The sequence below is a fragment of the Bidens hawaiensis genome, unplaced genomic scaffold (genome assembly GCF_021521415.1).
Source record: "Bidens hawaiensis isolate Kalapana, Puna unplaced genomic scaffold, B.hawaiensis_p1.1 tig00002631_1, whole genome shotgun sequence".
In the NCBI taxonomy this organism is placed as follows: Eukaryota; Viridiplantae; Streptophyta; class Magnoliopsida; order Asterales; family Asteraceae; genus Bidens; species Bidens hawaiensis.
In genome coordinates, this window is record NW_027491143.1 from 1,653,113 (window position 1) to 1,673,454 (window position 20,342).

The 20,342-nt window shown below is 37.4% G+C and overlaps 2 protein-coding genes across 3 annotated transcripts; one reads left to right on the forward strand and one right to left on the reverse strand.

The window, feature by feature from the left end:
- Positions 1–618: 618 nt before the first annotated feature.
- Positions 619–3,210, reverse strand: LOC143620686 (WRKY transcription factor 55-like). Its single transcript, XM_077092324.1, has 3 exons — positions 2,867–3,210; positions 2,451–2,588; positions 619–1,015 (listed from the first exon to the last, which is right to left on the reverse strand). The coding sequence occupies exons 1-3, from the start codon at positions 3,208–3,210 to the stop codon at positions 619–621; spliced, it is 879 nt and encodes a 292-aa protein (XP_076948439.1).
- A 4,508-nt stretch (positions 3,211–7,718) lies between these two features.
- On the forward strand, positions 7,719–20,303 carry LOC143620744 (uncharacterized). 2 transcript variants are annotated; one of them, XM_077092372.1, is made up of 21 exons: positions 7,719–7,922; positions 9,961–10,059; positions 14,950–15,101; positions 15,751–15,823; positions 16,103–16,225; positions 16,449–16,557; positions 16,726–16,805; positions 17,014–17,095; positions 17,205–17,344; positions 17,433–17,543; positions 17,638–17,754; positions 17,858–17,947; positions 18,031–18,084; positions 18,208–18,282; positions 18,376–18,451; positions 18,579–18,678; positions 18,914–18,983; positions 19,093–19,166; positions 19,245–19,354; positions 19,452–19,715; positions 19,848–20,303. In XM_077092372.1, exons 1-21 carry the CDS (start codon positions 7,797–7,799, stop codon positions 20,132–20,134), a joined length of 2,412 nt encoding a protein of 803 aa, XP_076948487.1. In that variant the 5' UTR covers positions 7,719–7,796; the 3' UTR covers positions 20,135–20,303. The 2 variants fall into 2 exon arrangements, with proteins under 2 accessions (XP_076948487.1, XP_076948486.1); XM_077092371.1 differs by having other exon boundaries at positions 19,449–19,715; positions 19,848–20,301.
- The last annotated feature ends 39 nt before the right edge of the window (positions 20,304–20,342 follow it).

Here is a 20,342-nt window from a genome sequence, read left to right on the forward strand (position 1 = left end):
TTCAAATTTTGGTTTTTCATTTAAAGCCTTTGTTTGATTTGAATTTTAAGTAACTCTTTATCATTCAAACTGTTGGACAAGTATCATAGTTGTAAATAAGAATCAGTCAATTCATTAATATACTATCTAATATAAGTAGTTTTCTTTTTCCAACAAGTCGTTTCATGTTATTTTATCATCATTAGTTATTTTCTTTAACCGACATGTATTATTAATAAGATGTATTGGTGTTCTAGCTTCTTGCTAAATTAATATTTATATATTTTTGTTGATCGTTCAAAAAAAAACCTCGACATGTTTTGAGTCTGGCCTTTTTTTAGCCTCTCACACTCTCGTATCCGCCCATGTCCAAAAGTAACAGTTAAAAAATCAACATAAAACAAAACTATTAATCAAACACCAACATGTAAAAATAAAAAAGAATAATAATAATTATAAGTTAGCAATAAAAAAATGAAATGTAGAACAAAGTTTATTATAAGTTATGGCAAAAGGGTTTACAGACCTGAGGCAATCCTAAAGATAAAAAAAACACTTGACTGATATTAATTGTTATTTTATCCGCCGTCATTTATTTCTTCACTAGAAGAAAAAATAAAACGTGTACTATTATTGTGGCTAATTGTCATGACTAGATAGCGTATCAACTAAATTTGTCACTCTTGAACGGTCAACATAGTTTGCAAGTGATGACGAACCCGACCCATTAACGATGTCGGGTTGGTTTCTATAGGGTCGCATGCAATTATGTGTAATATCATAAAGATCTCCGGATGACTCTTTGATATCCAACTCTTTGACATCTTTGAATAACAACTGAGGAAGACATTGTGAAGCTAGTGGGAAACATGAGGTCATAGCCTCCGATGGTGGAGGTGGGGCGATGGAGGACATGGTACACATATGATCACCACGATATGCTACTTCGATAGTGTAGGGATCGTTGTCGAGTCTTTGAACTTGTTTCTTGGCCGGACAGTTGTTTAATTTCTGATGGGTACATCTGTAATATCCTCTAAACAAAAAATACCAAAATTAATGTTAGAGTTGAATACTTGAATAGATTGTTACATCTAAAATGCAATGAATATTTGAATGTTTGAATATTCAAAAAACAACATTAACCTTATGTCGTGGCTAGAAGACCAGTCCACCTCATTTACAAAACCATTGAAGTTAAACAATAATAATTAATAAAAGGTCATTTTTAACGCGTTGCATTATTATAGGAACTGTGGACTTTCAAGACTTATGCCAAGAAACGTTCAATATGAGTGTAACAATTAAGTGATAAAACACATAAAAGTTTGTCACTTTCTAAACATCGTGGACAATCGTGGAATTATAATTTTTGACCGAGTGTTACCTTAAATTCTTTTATGAGTTTATTAGTCACCAATGCTTTTATTATTTTATTGGTCATTAAACCAACCAACTTACTAGTTCACAGGTTGAGTTGGTTACAAAAATTAGACGTCGTGATAAATAATTTGAAAATGAAATGTAGAAATGCATAGTGATTTAAAAAAGAGTAAAACACAACTTTATTTTTGTATGGGATTTCAATATTAATAAAGCTTTGGATGAAAATAACATGGAGTTTAAAGTAGTGAAAAATGTTGATGTCAAAGTGTATAACTAAAATTAAAATTAAAAGAAAAAAAAAAGTAAAATTTGAAATATGATTCAGTCAATCAGTCCGGTAATGAAAAATGTTGATGTCAAAGTGTATAAGTAAAGGATAAATTAATATTTTCTTTTATAACAAAACTCTTATGGTCGGTGCCAACCTAGTTCCAAAATTTGATTATACGATGAAAGAGTTTAATGCTTTGGTGTTTTTGTTTTCAAAAACTTAGTAAGCCAATCTTTAGCGCACCAGCACGTGGAGGCCCTTAATTAGTACGATGTGCAAGGAAGAGAAACGATTTGGGAGGACGTGGAAGAAAGAGAGTGGCGGTGATGATTTTTTTGGACTCGGGCTAAGGGCACCCGGGCTAGTGCGTGGTGAGGAGCCATCACGCGTGATGGCCTCACGCACACTGCCGTCGGTCCCCCATCACGCGTGATGGGGGGGTGTGCGTCATGGCTATCACGCTGTGAGGGGGAGTTTTCGAGAAAATATGAACGTTGGAAGGGGAGGGAGCCGTGGGGGGGGGGGAGTTTTCAGACACAAAAAATTCCTATCGCACCACACCACACCACACCACCACCCCTACCAAATTCCATCAAATGTGATGGATTTGGACTTGGTGACATGGCACACCACCATTGGGTGTGGTGGGTGATGAAAGTGGAACCACCCCTTCCCCCCTAAGGATGTGAGAGGGAGTGACGCCCGTGATGAGGAGAAGAGAGAAGGTCGGTTAAACGTGCATTGTCGAAGGGAAGGCATTTGTTCCAATCTGTTGTGGATGGTATAAGGGATTCGAAAATCATGTCATACATACCTTAGAAATTTTGACCCTAGAATTTCTTTTTGACCGTATTTTCTCCAAGTGTAGCCATCTTCTGGTGGAACATCAGTGTTCCTCATTCTGGAAGCATCAGTACGCACTCTAAACGTTCGTCTAACCGCTTCATGTTTTCTGCATTAAGAAAAACATATAACCAACAATCTAGAGGTTTAATCTATACTAAACAAAAGCTCTAATCATCAGTTTACTTATCTTTAGAATTGTGATTTTTAATCTTGTCAAATATTTCGATCTATCTGCATTACCTCACAAACGACTATTTCAATACAGTAGTATTTCCATCTTATATTAACTGATCATTTCACTACAGAAATAAAAACATGTTTTATGTACAAATGAATGTAACCTAATATATTCTATCATGTCTCAAAATTTTAATCTTTCGTCACCTTTTTCGCGTTTGTTTCAATGTAGAACAACGAGCTACATGATCTGTCTCCACGCTTTGTCCACCACCCAAATCTTGTCCAACAATGGCCTCCATCCCATGACCATGTTGATGGAAAGCTAGCTCATGTGGCACCATATCCGTTGCATGTGGCGCCTCATGGTGGCGTTGTCCATAGTCCTGCACGGGCACGCTCAAACGCGCACTCACATCACCAAAAGCCCTACTTATTTCATCACATGCACTCATAAGAAAATGGGGCTGGTTTGCAATGTTGGGTAGGCATTCTTCAAGGCCTTTAACTAACATACATCCATGTAAGATCAAAGAAACAACTTCCTCCATTTATTATGTCTCTCTTTTTTTATATGTATGTTTTGGTTAGGAATTTATGTATGTGTACCTTTTATAACTAAAAATATTGGTGGTGTAAAGATTTTAAAAATTGGGTAAAGGGGGTTAAGAAAAAAATAAAATTCAAAGTACTTGCAATTACTTGGATACGTTAACTTGTTGGAGAGGAAGAAACATGCATGGTTGATTTGGTCATTTGTTACCTCATTATGTTGTCTACATGACGACTTGGTATTTGGTGGAAGATTTTCTAAACTTAGAAAAATATGACTTTGGAAAATGGAAATTTGTAGTTTTTTACAACTGTAAACATTTTTTTTAAATCTTAATTATGAAGAGTGTAAACGTTTCTTTGTGTCATGAAAACGTCTCTAGCTTATGAGTTAGTTGACTTAGAGGCGGGGGCACAAAATCTAGTTTCGGATCCGACTCGGAACCAGACACGCTGGTACGAGCCAGGTATCAATTTCTTAGAGAAAGTGTACCTGGACCCGGAACCGAACTGAACCCATGGAACCGATTCCAACTCTACCTGGTCAAAACTCAGATGTACTCGACTCAGCCAACAAGGTCGTTTCCGCGAATTGTGAAAAAAAAATTTTTGCCGAAGGCGAAAAAAGATTTGGGCGTTAAATTAGTTGAGTAATTGGGTTCAAACATTAAGAATGCATATTTTTTTTTCAAAAAATATATATATAATTTAAAAAAACCGGGCCTACCGGGATGTCAGGCCGGGGTCGGTCGACCATGGTGGATCTAGGAATTTTAGTCAATGGGTGCAAAAAATGGTCAACATAGAGCGGGTCAAACCAAAATGGGTCGGGTCAAAAGAAATTACATTAATTAAACCACATATAGAAATGCAAGCAACAAATTTCATCAAATATAATAACAAAATATATGGTGCGATTAACGAAAACCTTTGCATAGTTGTCATAGCTCAAAGCTCTTACCTTACCAGTAAAAAAATCTATAAAGTTAAATAGTTTGAAATTATAAAAAAAGAAATGGTATTTTGAATACTCTCACATTTTGGTCTAATATTCATAACGATCCAATTAAACTCAAGAATTTATCACTATGTTAATAACTAACTATGAAGTAGTTAGACAATTAAACAATCTGGGCTTAATTGATATTTTGTGAAAACAAAATTGAACTTGTGTTTGTTGTAGGGGTGTGTTTTTTATCCGTACCCGAATAAGGAACCTGAACTGAAGCGGCCCGAGACCCGAATAACCCGATCCGAATTCACCCAAACCGATTAAACTCTTAACCCGAACCCGAGATAAAATATCTGGGTCGGTATTTGGGTTGAAATACCCTTATTCGGGTTGACCCGAATAACCCGAAGTATGATACATCGATGTATGTATCTTTATTCTTGTAGGGTAGTTTTATTCTTCTTCAGCTGTTCTCAATACACCAATTAATATTGGTCAATCACATTGGATCCCAATGTATTAATTACTATATAGTATGTTGAGAATGTATCTTCAATTTAAAAACTTAAATAGTATAGTATTTAAACCAATATGTATTGGGCATGTTTCTTCAATCTACACAAATATTGATCCACATACTACAACACTCCATCCCGTCTAATCCATGCTTGTATGATAAATTTCATGTTTTGCTAAATATTATAAGTTATTATTGAATATGGTTTGTATATTACGGTTTTATAACGGCTTAGAATATGTTTTTTTTATATTGTTAAAGGTGGATAATTTTTTTTTAATTTGTTAAACCCGAAACCCAACCCGAATTAACCCGAACCGTTTAACCCGAAACCGAACAAACCGAACTTATTTGGGTCGGTTCTTGGGTCAATTTGTTTGAGCTCAAACCCGAACAACCCGACCCGAATAAACCGAAACCCGAATAAATAACCCGAAGAACACCCCTAATTTGTTGGGCTCAGCCACTTGGGTTTGGGGCATTAAGGTCTTTGAACATAATATATTAGAAGTTTATAGAATAAAATACAAATACGAATTTGAGTTGGTGCCTATGCTCCTCCTTACCCAACAATGATTTTGCCACTTCATAGCTAGCCTTGTCTGTCAAGCCCGATAAAAACCTAGGCAAACTGGTCAAAACTTAATAAAAAACCCGACCATATACAAAATCTATTCCTACTCTACCTTGGTCTTAACTTTGTTGACGAAACCTGACACATATTTCTACTTGGATTTTGAATAAAGTCAAAAACCCAATGCCCACCTCACTCAATCCGGTTTCGCTTAATAAAATGTATATTTTAGTTGGACCTATTTTATATTGGGTATACATATTATCCGGGCTGTGTGTGTTTTAGTTAGGCTTTGTTTAAAATTGGGCACCCTGAGGCCTGAAGTAGTCCACCAATCAATGGGAGTCGGCCTTTGGACTACAATAGTTCCTATTTTTATTCTTTTGATGTTTGTATAGTATCCATAAATTCAATTATATTAAAAAACGTTGAATTCGTCAAGAAGCCGAAAACAAAACAAACAACTTACATCAAGAGAGAGGGTTTTTATAACTACTCGTTCCAAGAATATAAAACTTTATGGTTCCTATGAGCATACCATAAATACGAATAATGTAAAATAGAGTAAAAAATCTCTCTGTTCCTATGGTTTAAAATATGGATGTGTTCCTATATCTCCAAAGCACCCACCATGTTGAGAAAACGACGCCTCAATAAGCCTTTTCTTCTTAGCGTTAATACTCATACCATCAAGCAACTTCATCAAGGTTTTTGGTCGTACCGCCACCAGATTAGTAGTCCGAGGCCATAGACCTCCAACTCGTTCCCACATAATGAGTTACCATAGACCATCACTTTTATCACCTCATGGACCATTTATCCTTTCTCTCTTACGAGCCATTTATTGGCTATGAACTATGATAGTATGGTTTACTCTCTTTCAAATCTACTTCTCTTTCTTGTCTACATCCCTCGTGTTGAAAAACCTCGGTTCAACAGTCCCTTGGTATAATAACCAAACTATTATAAATCTAGTCTATTTAAGTCTAGAAGAATGAGATGAGGATAACAAACGTGAAAGTTATGATTATAATTTACAAGTTACCAAGGCTGACCCAACTATTTAGGACGCCTAAAATGGAACGAGAAATTGGGGCTTTTTCATATTGTTAAGAAGTAAAACAACTAACCACAAATATGTTTTTCTTTTCAAATAACTTAATGGTTATTTTCATCATTTGTTATGTTCCTTATCTAGCTTTGGTTTAAATTGGAGGCTCTATTGAAGTACTAAACAAATCATAAACCGGATAAACGGACAGTTCACAAACTCTTTACCGAACGAAAATATATGTTTGTCCGTTAAGGAATTGAGTTTACCCGTGTTCGTTTGTGCCTGTTCGTTAATATTGTAAACAGACGTTTACGGACAAACAAACACATGGACATTGATGAACATTAATGGAAAAACGAACACTAACAGACATAGGGCTGACAATTCGTGTCTTAACAGGTTTAACAGGTAAGAGGCGACGCGCGTGACACAAATATAAAACTTGAATACGACTCGTTTAACTACTTTATATGTCATGACTATAAGACAGTTTTAACTTTTGTGTACCACTAAGGGATAATGAGGGAGTCTAGCCTACTAATTTCAATTATTTAAGAAAATAGAAGAATCACATACCTCACTTTTTTGATTAACAGTTCTTATCGTGTCTTTAACAGGTACCCAATTGCCAGCCCTAAATAGACATGAATGAACATTGATGGACAAACGACTATAATGAACTAACAAATATAAAGGATTACATATTAACTTCAAAAAGTATAATCATTAGTTCACGAACACTATTGAACAAGCGCGGTCTTTGTCTGTGTTCGTCCGTTAAGCTTACCGAACCAAATTTTTTTGTTCATGTCCAGTTAGTTTATTAAACGAATGAACATAATCAGACTTCTTGCCGAACGAACATCCAGACGTCCGCTGGTTCATTTACAACCCTACTAACCATCTAACCCGTAACCAGTTTTCTAACTTTTATGACTAATAACAAGAAAACCTTGTGTAGTTATTATAAAAAAAATTAAAAGCGTCATGTCACGTCACTGTTACGTAGACTTAAGAGCTATAACTAACTTCACGTCAACTAGAGGCGGGCAAATAAACTGGTTAACTGAACTGAAACCAAAACGGTTTAAAACTGATTGAAACCGTAGGTTCGTAACCGGTTTGTAATTTTCTCCACCTGAACCGATTAACCGAATAGTCACCGGCCAAAACTAAGCAAAAACTGGTAAAAACCCGAACTCGATCAAGAAACCGGTTTCAACACGAACCGAAACAGATTATAAACCGGTTTTAACTTTTATCCCCCCTCTAACGTCATTGTCAAGTAGACATGAATGATGAAACCTAACGCGCACCGGTATAACCGAAAACTAAATTGTTATCACTACTACTATAATGATAATAATAATAATAATAATAATAATACGATTTCCGTTCCATTTCGTCTCCACTTCCTGGTGTCTGCTCTCTCTGTAACAAATCATTCTTACAGCTTCAGATCGATCTCTTCAAATCGAATCAGTGTAAATGTTTAAATTCTTGAAGGATGTGGTGTCTGGATCTGGTGCCGGAGTGAAGGATTTGCCGTACACCATCGGCGAACCCTATTCATCCGCTTGGGGCTCCTGGACGCACTCTCGTGGCACATCTAAAGTAAAATCTTACATCTATCTATTTATATTCATCTGATCTGTATATGAAATTAGTATATTCATTGCGTATCGGATGAAATCAATTATTATTCAATTCGTTCATTTGTATTGAATCTGTCTAGTATAATTTAGTAGAATTAAGGCATCGTGATTAGTTAGGGTTAGATTAGTGCAGCTGATTTTGGAGTTATTTGTATAATTTTGTTATTAAGTAATAGTATCAACGAAGCATGATAGGTAGGATGTTAAGGTTATATATGAATATTAGAATATCAATTGCAGTTCTGATTCTTGTGTGTGTGTTTGTGTTACGTAACCGAGTTAATCGTGTTGCGGAAATTGTTGAGTTGGTTGATCTGTGATGAATCAATGTAATGTTTGTTGTGGAGGTTTGTGGAGTAAGGTTATGACTTATGTTAGTGCAGTTGATTTTGGAGTTAGGTGTTGAATTAGATTGAAATTAATGATAGGAAATATGTGATTACTGATTAAAAAGTTGTTTGTATAATTTTGCTTTTTAGTAGCTCGAATAGATCGTAAGATGGTAGGTTCAAGGAATCATGATGCGTATATGAAATTTTGTATATTGATTGAAGTTCTGATTGTTGTGTGTTTGTGACGTTTAACGAATTTAATCGTGTTGCTGAAAATTATTGTTGAATTTGTTGATATGTGTTGAATCTGTATAGTGTTTAGTCTGTAGGTTTGTGGAGTGAGCTAATTAGTTGGGGTTAGGTTTTTGTTTTTATGATTTATGTTAGTGTCGTTGTTGCTGTAGTCAGGAGCTGGCTTAGATTGAATTGTGTTGCTGAAGTTATTATTGAATCTGTTGATCTGTATGTGTGTAATTGTGGATGTGTATATGGTATAATGTGTATCCGTTGCAGTACTGGTTGTTGTGTGTTTGTGTTGCGTAACGGATTTAATTGTGTTGCTTAAATTATTGTTGAATTTCTTGATTTGGATTGAAGCTGTGTAGTGTTACGTATGTAGGTTTGTGGAGTAAGGTGTTAGTTTAGTAGGATTAAGGGAGTGTGGTTAGTTAGGGACTTAGGGTTAGGTTTTTGCTTTTATGATATATGAAAGCACAGCTGTTTCTGGAGTCAGGTGCTGGCTGATAAAAAAAATATGTGATTACTGATTAGAAAGTTTTTGCATAATTATGTTTTTAAGTAGCTCGAATAGATCGTAAGATAGTAGGAACAAGGAATCATGATAGGATATTTGATTTCTATTGATATGCTACTTGTGCATTTGGATCTCCTCTTGAGCATAGATCTGGGGCAGAAGTTTCATAGATTAGCATATATTATGGACTGGATCAGAATTCTGAACATATATGTAACTCCGCTTTAAATCTAACCAACGCGTTTTGGGCTATGTTGGTTGAGGAGCATATGAAAAATTCATAGCTAAGCATGCTTAGGTAGGAGTAGTATCAGGATAGTTGACCTCCTGGGAAGTCTCCACCAGGGCAACCAATATCAAATTCGTGAGTTTTTGGATGGCAGTCTAGCGTGCCCCGGTGCAAAGCGGACAATATTGGTGGTACGAGGGACCGGATGTTACATTATAAATGTGAGATTTGAAAGTTTTTTAGGGGTTTGCTGGTAGTATATAATAAGGTATTATAATGCTGTTTAGGACATAGTGTGTAGGGTTATGGAGTAAAATTAAACATTGAGTTTATGTAAGTAACATGTGTAAGCATTCTAATGCTGTTTAAGACAAAATAGTCTACTTTTATCTTTTCAAGATAGTTCTGTCATGTCTCATTAGTTACTCGGCTTTACTAAATACCAACTGAAAAGAACATTCTACTCATCTGGCCAATCTACATATAACTGATAAGTTCACAATCACTGAAGGAGTAAACAGTAAAAGTACATTTAATTTCACTAAACTACAGGTGTTCGATTGAACTTGTCAAACATATTTATTGATTGGCAGTTGGCACACTAATATGAATGAGATTAACTAATATGGATCATAACATAAGCATGTATTCTAATGTTATTGTTTGGTGTTCGTTTCTCCAGGACGATGGATCACCGGTATCAATATTTTCTATTACAGGAAGCAGTGCCAATGACGGGCATTTAGCTGCTGCACGTAATGGTGTCAAACGTCTTCGAACAGTAAGTTACCTGTCGCAAGTTATTTTATATGAAATTTGTGTTGGGTCGTTGGGCTTGAACCTTTTTTGGGAATCATATCTGCTATGTGATAGAGTTTCATTCATTCATTAACTCTTATCACTAATGCTGTTATAATTTTGAGAAGGTCATTGAAGATAATGTTAATTAATCATTTTTGCTTGAAAATTTTTGATATTTTGGTAATTTGACACCCATGGTGCAATCATTTAGTTTTTTTTTTGTAAAGAAGAAGATGGTTGTAGTGAAAGTAATGTTTACTACTTGAATGTGTGAATAATACAAAGACAACTACATCTATTTATACACAAACAAACCCTAGCTTTCAACCCATAAAAGGCCCATGGGCTTTAACCAACTACATGGGCTAAAACCCTAATTATAACTAAATACAACTAACACTCCTCCTCAAGTTGGAGCATAGATGTTAATCATGCCCAACTTGTTACAAATAAAATCTATCTGAGCTTTCCGGAGCGGTTTAGTTAGAATCTCTGCTAGCTGAAAATTTGTCTTCACATGAACTGGTTGAATGGATGGAGGATCAGTTTGTGTGCCTACTACTCGATCTCTGATAAGGTGGCAGTCGACCTCAATATGTTTTGTCCTCTCATGAAATACTTGATTCTTGGCTATATGAATGGCTGATTGACTATCACAGTATAACCGCATCAAGTCATTAGAAACAACCCCGAGTTCTATGAGAAGACGACGTACCCATGTCATCTCTGATGTTACATCTGCCATGGCTCTATACTCCGATTCGGCACTCGACCGGGAAACCGTGTGTTACTTCTTACTCTTCCATGATACAAGATTTCCTCCAACAAACACACAAAATCCGGTGGTAGATCGTCGAGAAATCGGATAATCTGCCCAATCTGCATCTGAGAACCCTGATATCCGACCATCTCCTTCTTCCGTGAAGGCACCCACACGACAATGACCCTGATCAGAGTATAATATACCCAAACCAGGTGAGGTCTTAAGATATCTTAAGACACGAATGGCAGCATCCCAGTTACCGGTGTATGGCGCAGCCATAAATTGGCTCAGAACACTAACAGTAAAGGAGATATCCAGTCGTGTGACGGTTAAAAAATTAAGTTTACCAACCAACCGTCTGTATCGCTCAGGATCTTTCATTGGATCTCCTTCCTTTGGGAGGAGTTTCTTTGTAGGAAGCATTGGGGTATCAACAGGTTTACAACCCAGTAAGCCACATTCAGTCAACATATCAAGAACATACTTTCGTTGGGAGAGAAGTATTCCTTGTGGAGAGCGAGAAACTTCTATGCCAAGGAAATACCTCAATCGACCTAAGTCGCTGACCTGAAACTGAGACTGAAGAAGCTGCTTGAGTTCGGTGATCCCGACCTCGTCATCATTGTGATTATAATGTCATCCACATAAACAACTACGATAATCCTCTTTCCTTTCTGGTGTCTAAAGAAGACAGAGTGATCGTAGGCACTCCGAGTCATCCCAAACTGTCCCATAACACTAGAGAATCGACCAAACCATGCCTTGGGAGACTGTTTAAGACCATATAGAGAACGACGTAGTCTGCAAACTTTCGAGGCCTCCTCCTCAACAACGAACCCTGGTGGCTGCTCCATATATACCTCCTCAAGAACACCATTAAGAAAGGCGTTCTTGACATCAAGCTGGTGGAGCGGCCAATGATTAATGGCAGCAAGAGCAATACAAATACGGACAGATGGCATTTTAGCAACTGCGAGAAGGTTTCATCATAATCAATGCCATATGCCTGAGAATACCCTTTTGCGACCAACCGAGCCTTCAAGCGGTGTAAGGAGCCGTCCTGGTGTAGTTTAAACGTAAACACCCAACGACAACCAACAATACGCTTCCCTTTAGGAAGTGTTTCAAGATCCCATGTATGATTGGACTTTAGAGCCCCAATTTCATCTTCCATAGCCTTTCGCCATCCTGGGTGAGCGAGAACGCTCGTCACATTTTTGGGAATCGGGTAGGAATCAAGAGCAGTGGTGTACGCATGAGATTCAGGAGATAGGCGGGTGTAGGCAACATAGTCCTGAATTGGGTAACGAGTGCATTTCCGGGGTTCTTTGCGAAAAGAAATAGGTATATCGGGTAGTGGTGCACCAGGAGGATCATAAACGGCTGTATCAGGGGTAGCTTCTGGTAAAGGTGTCGGATCGGGTAAGGATGTATCAGTGAGAGGTGTAGATTGTTCGGATGCACACGGAGGATCTGAGGGTATTTCGGGGGTGGCCTGAATGTGAATCAAGTGTCTCTGATATTTGACCCTTACCTCGCCTAGCATATGTGAAAAGCAGTGGCGGAGGTTCTGTCGGTGGGTCAGAATCAGCAGAGATTGGATCGGTAGAGGGAATCGACACAGGAATGGTGGGGAGGAAGGGAGATGTGGGTATATCGAGGTCGGGAAACGGGTCAGAAACAGGAGTGGAACACTCGGGAAAGTAAGGAGACTCGTGAAAAGTGACATCGGCACTAGTAAAGTATCGGTAAAGTGATGGGCTATAGCATCGATACCCTTTTTGAACCTGTGAGTAACCAAGAAAGACACAACGAATGGCTCGGGAATCAAGTTTGATGGTTTTCGGACGATGGTCATGAACATAGGTGACGCAACCAAATACTTTAGGTGCGAGAGGAAATGGATCATCGTTGGGAAATAGTACAGAAAACGGTGTTTTACCATGAAGAACGGTTGAGGGTATGCGGTTAATCAGATATGTGGCAGTGAGAACGGCATCTCCCCAAAAACGATGAGGAACACGTGATTGGATCATGATTGTTCGAGCAACATCCAATATGTGACGATTTTTGCGTTCGGACACACCATTTTGTTGAGATGTATAAGCACACGATGATTCATGAATAATGCCATTGGTTTTTAAGTATGAAGAAAAGTCGCTGAAAAAATATTCTTTAGCATTATCAGATCGTAAAGTTTTAATGGTGGTGTTAAATTGGTTTTGAACATAAGCATTAAATTCTCGAAATATGGAAAATACCTCACTACGAGATTTCAACAAATAAACCCAAGTAGTGCGAGAATAGTCATCAATAAAGGTAATAAAATATTCAAAACCCAACGTAGATTTGATTGGGCAAGGACCCCATACATCAGAATGCAACAGTTCAAAACAAGAACTGACTCGATTGGGCACCCTAGGGGGATAGGGACGCCTGGTATGTTTACCAAGTTGACACGACTCACAATGAAAATTAAAAGACGAAAGTGGTAAATCTGGTCGCATTTGCCTCAGAACCGCTGTAGAGGGATGACCTAACCGACAGTGAGCCTCCCTAACAGCGGAATCACATAAGTTTGCTACATGATGCGAAATCGGGGATATACGATAGAGACCTCCTGATTCAAAACCAGTACCAATTACCCGGTTTGTTCCTAGTTCATGAAAAACGCAGTGAGTTGGGTAAAAGGTCACAGAACAGTTGTTTTGTTTGGTAATCTGACTCACTGAACAAAGACTGGTAGGAAATTTAGGAACAAATAGGATAGAAGACGGTTTTAGGTTTTCCGAGTTACTGATGGGTCCTATGTCGAGAACGGGACATGAAGATCCATCGGCAAGACGTACCGGTGCATGGGAAACATTTTGAAGACTAGAAAAAATACCCCGATTCCCAGTCATGTGATGTGTGGCTCCAGAATCAATCACCCATGATAAGTCAAGGCTAGAGGGTTTACCTGAATGTGCCGAGCTGGTTTGAGGATGAGGCAACTGGGAGGTAAGAAACCGTTGAATAAGATCATGCTCCTCTTTAGTAAATGTATACATGTATTTATTTTCGCCCATAGTGATACACGAAACTGAAATTGACTGTGAACAGTAACAAGTGCGGGGACAGATTCCGGAGTAAACAGCTACTCGTCGTGAACAGTAAATCCCGGCAGCAAACAGTAATTCCAGCAGCGAACAGTAACTTTCCGGCAGTGAACAGAAATTTCGGCAAACGAACAGTAACTTCCGGCAGTGAACAGTAATTTCCGGTCTGAACAGTAACTTCCGGTGGAACAGTGATTTCCGGCGATGAACAGTACTCCTGTGAACAGTGATTCCGGCGTGAACAGTATTCCGGTGAACAGTGCTAGTCGGTGAACAGTACTTTCACGGTCGAAAAAAAGGATTTCGTGACAGGACAGAACAACAAGGCAGGAGCTTGTTTCAGATCTGAAGGCTGCTGGTGACGGCTGGTCAGACTCGGGTTCGGGTCAGATCGCGGCTAGGGTTTGGATCGAGAGCCGTAGCTCTGATACCATGTAAAGAAGAAGATGGTTGTAGTGAAAGTAATGTTTTACTTGAATGTGTGAATAATACAAAGACAACTACATCTATTTATACACAAACAAACCCTAGCTTTCAACCCATAAAAGGCCCATGGGCTTTAACCAACTACATGGGCTAAAACCCTAATTATAACTAAGTACAACTAACATTTTTTATGTTCATTTAAACAAGAGATCTATTTTTGAGGTTCGATGGGTTATCTGATGAGTTATCATATTTTTGCTCCAACATAAAAGTCCAATATGAAGTTCCTTATATCTTCATTATTATTATGGAAGTGTATATATGAATTTCTAATCATTTCAACTGCATCAATGTTTTTTTTTCATGTATCATTATTTCAATTTGCTTTTAATCTGGAGTGTTTGGTTTGTATGTTTGGGTCAAATTATAAAAATTTTGCAATTCATAGCCGAGCTTTAATTTTTATATAATCACTGAAAATCTATTGTTGAAAATGGTGGGTGGGGGCTGAATACTTTCATTGCAACTCTTGTTATTGTTTTCTGTTTGTCTAAGCAAACATGTAAAACTTTTTATATTTCAGGTCAGGCACCCAAATATATTATCATTTCTTCATAGTACCGAGACCGAGATATCTGATGGGTCATCCACAAAGGTTGTTATTTATATTGTAACTGAACCTGTTATGCCACTGGCGGAAAAGATTAAGGAATTAGGATTAAAAGGCACACAAAGGTACAGTCTCATTTTTCGGCTGGATTCTTGGTTTTTGTGTCTTTACTCTTGCTCTTAAGTCCTAGGATTGGTACACCTCATTATAATTTTTGATAGTTCGGATAGATTACATCTTTTTTAATTTTTTTTCTTATTCTAAATCTTCTCTTTGTAAGGTGCAGTGTGGATTAGTATATGATAGTGTTGTTAACGCCCTTGTATTATTTTATTTTGCTTAATATAGACATATAATAGCTTTATAGTTATATAGCTTTAAGGCAAATTAAGGGGAGGATCGGAACAATAACATTTGAGGTCTACCACGAATATAATAATTAAGCCATCAATTCCATCTGATATGAATTGTTGCGGATGCTCACATGTCTCTTGTGTTCATATTCATGTATTCATCTATGATTCTATGTTCTGTACTTCTGTCATCTTTTGACTGTGGTTAGGTTTAATCTACTTTAAATATAGTCAGTTACTGAACTTGCTCACATGAAACCTAACCACTCAGTTGTGCTATCCAAAGCACATATCTGTCCTAGGCTAGACTCCTATTACATCTTCTTAGTCATCTTTATGCCTTTTTGTGGCCTCTGCTATTGTTGTGCATTCAGCTGTCTCTAAATTTACTGTCTCTAATTTTACTGTTTTTTTACGACAGGAATGAATATTATGCTTGGGGCCTGTATCGCATAGCAAAGGCTGTGAGCTTTCTTAATAATGATTGCAAACTTGTAAGTATGGTTATTTTTAATGCTATTTTAAACAGATTGCCAGATTGATGCTTCATGAGCTCATGATGTCAGCTTAGTGGGATTTGCGTAGTTTTTTTTTTTCGTTGTAAAGGATGGCATGCTTTTGTTTGTTTCAACATATATAGAAGTCCCTGCATAATAAAAGTTAATCAAGATATGGACATAGTCTAAGTTGTTTGGAACTTTATGGTTTCTCGCAAAAACATTGTTTAAGATACTTGAAGAATTGATGCCTCCCTCATTTTCTGTTTCATCTAGGTGCATGGTAATGTTTGTCTGGAAAGTGTGGTGGTTACTCCAACTTTAGACTGGAAGTTGCATGCTTTTGATGCTCTTTCAGAGTTTGATGGGAACAATGAAGTCTCTACAGGACCTATGTTGGTATGCCTTGACTCACATATATTCATCTTCTACATATGCATTGCTTTGTGTGATGGAATCCTTGTTTTAAAATACAACATAATACAATGTAAAATTCCTTTTAGAAGCATCCTGCTTAAAGTGGAAGTGGGTTTTTTCTCCTTATTTTTATGGGCAAATAGAGCATAGAAAAATGCATACTTTGTATTCTGATTTCTGAGCCATATTTCATTTGTGAATCCAGCAATATGAATGGATTGTTGGTTCACAATACAAACCAATGGAGTTGGCAAAATCAGATTGGGCAACAATCAGGAAATCTCCACCGTGGTCAATTGATTCTTGGGGTTTAGGTATGCTTTAATTGCCTCATTTCTTTTTAAAGATGACTTTCTTTTCCTGAACTTATTGCCACCTCTTGTTGGATCAATTGGTTATATGGGAGATATAAACTTTGTATATTATTGGAAACTGAGTTATATGTGCATATAATTTAATATTGATGTGGGTTTTGTTGCCAGGCTGTCTCATATATGAGATTTTTACGGGTTCAAAACTGAGCAAGACTGAGGAGCTGAGGAACACAGGTTCAATACCAAAGGTCAGTATGCCATCATCGTTGATGAGAGTAACTTTTAGATGCTCTCTTCTTCCTGTGAAATGGCATTTATGTTTCTAATTATGTTGAATGTATATGGAACGTGACACTGACACTATGAGTCTGTGTTTGCTTACACCTTTCATGCTTTAAGATTTTGGCAATTTGAATATTCATTTTCATCTTGGTCTCTCTATTTCCTGTCTCACAGTCTCTACTTCCAGATTATCAGCGACTCTTGAGTTCTATGCCTTCTCGCAGGTTGAATTCATCAAAGCTTGCTGAGAACTGTGGTTAGTTCTATTGCTCATCTTGAACTTCTACTTATTGTAAATGAAAAGTTTTTATTCAGCCTATAGTTAGTAAATATATAATACTTAAATTTCAAACTTGTTATGGCAGAGTATTTCCAGAACATGTTGGTGGATACGATTCATTTTATGGAAATACTTAATTTAAAGGACAGTGTAGAGAAGGATACATTCTTCCGCAAGCTTCCAACTCTAGCCGAGCAGCTACCTCGTGAAATTGTTCTTAAGAAGGTTTTTTTATAATAATTAGTGCTATAATGTTTTACTACAACACTGCAATGTCATCTCTAAATATGGTGTTTATCTTTTGGGTTGGAAGTTACTTCCTTTGCTAGCTTCTGCCTTAGAATTTGGCTCAGCTGCTGCGCCTGCTTTGACTGCATTTTTAAAATTGGGTGCTTGGCTTCCATCAGAGGACTTCAATAAAAAGGTTGTCTTCTGTTACACTTGGTGTTTGACGTTACGACATGTTTCTGTGATTGTTTTCATATATTGATTATCTTGAATTTTGGTTATTAATGTAGGTCCTACCAACAATTGTGAAGCTTTTTGCTTCCAATGATCGAGCTATACGAGTTGGTCTCCTGCAGCATATTGATCAGTATGGGGAGTCTTTTTCAGCTCAAGTTGTTGATGAGCAAGTAAGAATTAGTTCTTCTAGCTGTACATATTCACTGGCAAAAAGCTGAATGATCTCACATTCTCACCCTGTTTTCGTTATCAACTGTTAATGCCTGTGATTAGGTCTATCCACATGTCGCTACCGGTTTTTCAGATACATCTGCTTTTCTGCGTGAGTTGACTCTAAAATCCATGCTTGTTCTTGCTCCAAAGGTATTTTCATCTCTGTTTGTGTGTATCTGATCTTGTATTGTTAAGTGTCTTACTAAATGTATGTGTTTGCTATTGACTTGCAGTTATCTCAACGTACTTTGTCTGGGTCACTTTTAAAATATCTTTCAAAGCTCCAGGTAACACCCTTATTTTGCTGATATTGTCCTCATTTAAGTAATAGCATTTCTATTAGAAATTATGTCCATTTATTCAGCATGTAACTTTCCCCTGATTTTTTATATTTCTTTTGATGACTGAAGGTGGATGAGGAACCAGCAATCAGAACAAATACAACAATCCTACTTGGGAATATTGCCAGTCACCTTAATGAAGGGGTTAGTAAACCTGTTTGCATTCTTTTCCATCCTTTTTAAGCACACTTGATAAGTAAAATAACTGGAAATGAATGCTATTATGGTTCATTGCAGACGCGAAAGAGAGTTCTGATTAATGCGTTCACGGTTCGTGCCTTGCGTGATACATTTTCTTCAGCACGAGGAGCAGGTGAAATCATTAACTTCTATTTTCTGATTCTTTTGCCGAAACAGTTGACACTCTGATTTCTAGAAACTATTTTATGCTCTCATCTTTTCCTTAATGGTTGTAATGAACATAAGTTCTGTTGTGGCAGGTATAATGGCTCTTTGTGCAACCAGTTCTTATTATGATGCCCAAGAGATCGCAGCTCGTATACTGCCAAACGTTGTTGTGCTTACTATTGATCCTGACAGGTTATTATTCTTACTTTAGTATGCGAATTCGTTCATCTGCATGAACGCATGTGCAATATCTTATGATCATATAATCTTATATTACGATGGTTCTAGTTTTGGGATCTTGTTATGTAAATTTGTAGCTATAATTCTTTTATCATGGCTATTTTTGGAAAGGAAACAAACGGAAAAGCATGTATTTTTGTGTAACATCTGTTGGAAATGACTAATTTGTTTTGCTTCTGTACTGCAGTGACGTTAGAACAAAGGCCTTTCAAGCTGTTGAACAGTTTTTGCAGATAGTTAAGCAGTACCATGAAAAGGTTTGTATATGTTTTCAACATTGAATCATGTGAAGTATGTCTCTTATAAGTTCCTCATGTTTTAAAGTACTTGCATAAATAATTAAACGACGTGTCGGATATGTTGTAGGCATACGCTGGGGATGGCACCGAGGCTGCAGCTTCAGGAAGTACATCACTTCCAGGAAATGCCAGTATACTTGGGTACGCTGTACGCCTATTTTTACATAAATCAAGAATATTTGTTTAAGTTCTAAAAACATTAAATATCGCCTTACGCAGATGGGCTATGAGCTCTTTGACAATGAAAGGCAAACCTTCTGAACAAGCTGCACATGCACCCCCAAAATCCACCTCACCTCTCGTGTCTGCTGCCTCCAATGCTAGCTCAGGTAACATGTCGTGACATCGATTTCTTCATTGAATTTTTATCTTGTATTTTTTCATATAACCGATTACTGGTTTCTTTCATGATGATGATAACAGTAGTATCGGATATCCAAACTACAACACTAGTGAGTAGGGCAAGTTCAGGTATTGATACTGTTTATCAAGACATGGATGATCAACCGGCACCCGCTTCACCTACCTCAACCGACGGTTGGGGTGAACTTGAGAATGGCATTCAAGATCACGAAAGTGAAAAAGACGGGTGGGATGATATGTTGCCACTGGAAGACGAAAAGCCCACACCCGCCCTTGCCAACATTCAAGCTGCTCAAAAACGGCCCGTCATGCAGTCAAAACCACCAGGTAATGCTAATAATATGATCAAAAGTTCAAAACCATAACTGTCCATAACTTACGACCAAAAACCACAATTATTATTTTTATTGTTATTATTATAATTATTATTATTAACTAATTAATTTATTTTTGCAACAGCTTCAATTCCACGGCCAAGGTCTTCATCAAATGTCGGGAAAGATGCAGATGATGATTTATGGGGTTCAATTGCCGCCCCGCCTCCAAAAGTGGATGCAAAGCCTCTAAACGGGAACACGAGTGCTGCTACTATTGATGATGATGATCCATGGGCTGCTATTGCAGCACCTCAACCAACTACTAGGGCTAAGCCTTTATCAGCTGGTCGAGGCCGGGGGTCTAAACCTACTGGTCTGAAACTGGGAGCCCAGAGGATAAACCGGGCGTCTTCGACTCAGAAGTTTTGAGACAGGAAAGTGATACTTTTATCTATAGTTGAAATTTATTTGAACATTTAGGTTTTGCATAGTTGTATATTTGTGGAAAATAATGTGTGTATCCTTGCATTTTTTTTCGTTAACTTCACAATTTGAAACCGGAATTATTTTATGCGAGCAATTAAAAGATGTTTGCTGTGAAACCAACAAATATAAGTTGAATGGGTTAAAACCAAGC

Excerpts from the sequence above, each read along its gene's own strand:
- LOC143620686 (XM_077092324.1), bottom strand. The coding sequence starts at position 3,210 with ATGGAGGAAGTTGTTTCTTTGATCTTACATGGATGTATGTTAGTTAAA. Across the intron at positions 2,589-2,866 it reads TTGAAACAAACGCGAAAAAG|AAAACATGAAGCGGTTAGAC; the intron begins GTGACGAAAGAT and ends TTCTTAATGCAG. Across the intron at positions 1,016-2,450 it reads CTAGGGTCAAAATTTCTAAG|AGGATATTACAGATGTACCC; the intron begins GTATGTATGACA and ends TTTTTTGTTTAG.
- LOC143620744 (XM_077092371.1), top strand. The coding sequence starts at position 7,797 with ATGTTTAAATTCTTGAAGGATGTGGTGTCTGGATCTGGTGCCGGAGTG. Across the intron at positions 17,948-18,030 it reads TGCTTGTTCTTGCTCCAAAG|TTATCTCAACGTACTTTGTC; the intron begins GTATTTTCATCT and ends ATTGACTTGCAG. Across the intron at positions 19,716-19,847 it reads CATGCAGTCAAAACCACCAG|CTTCAATTCCACGGCCAAGG; the intron begins GTAATGCTAATA and ends TTTTTGCAACAG.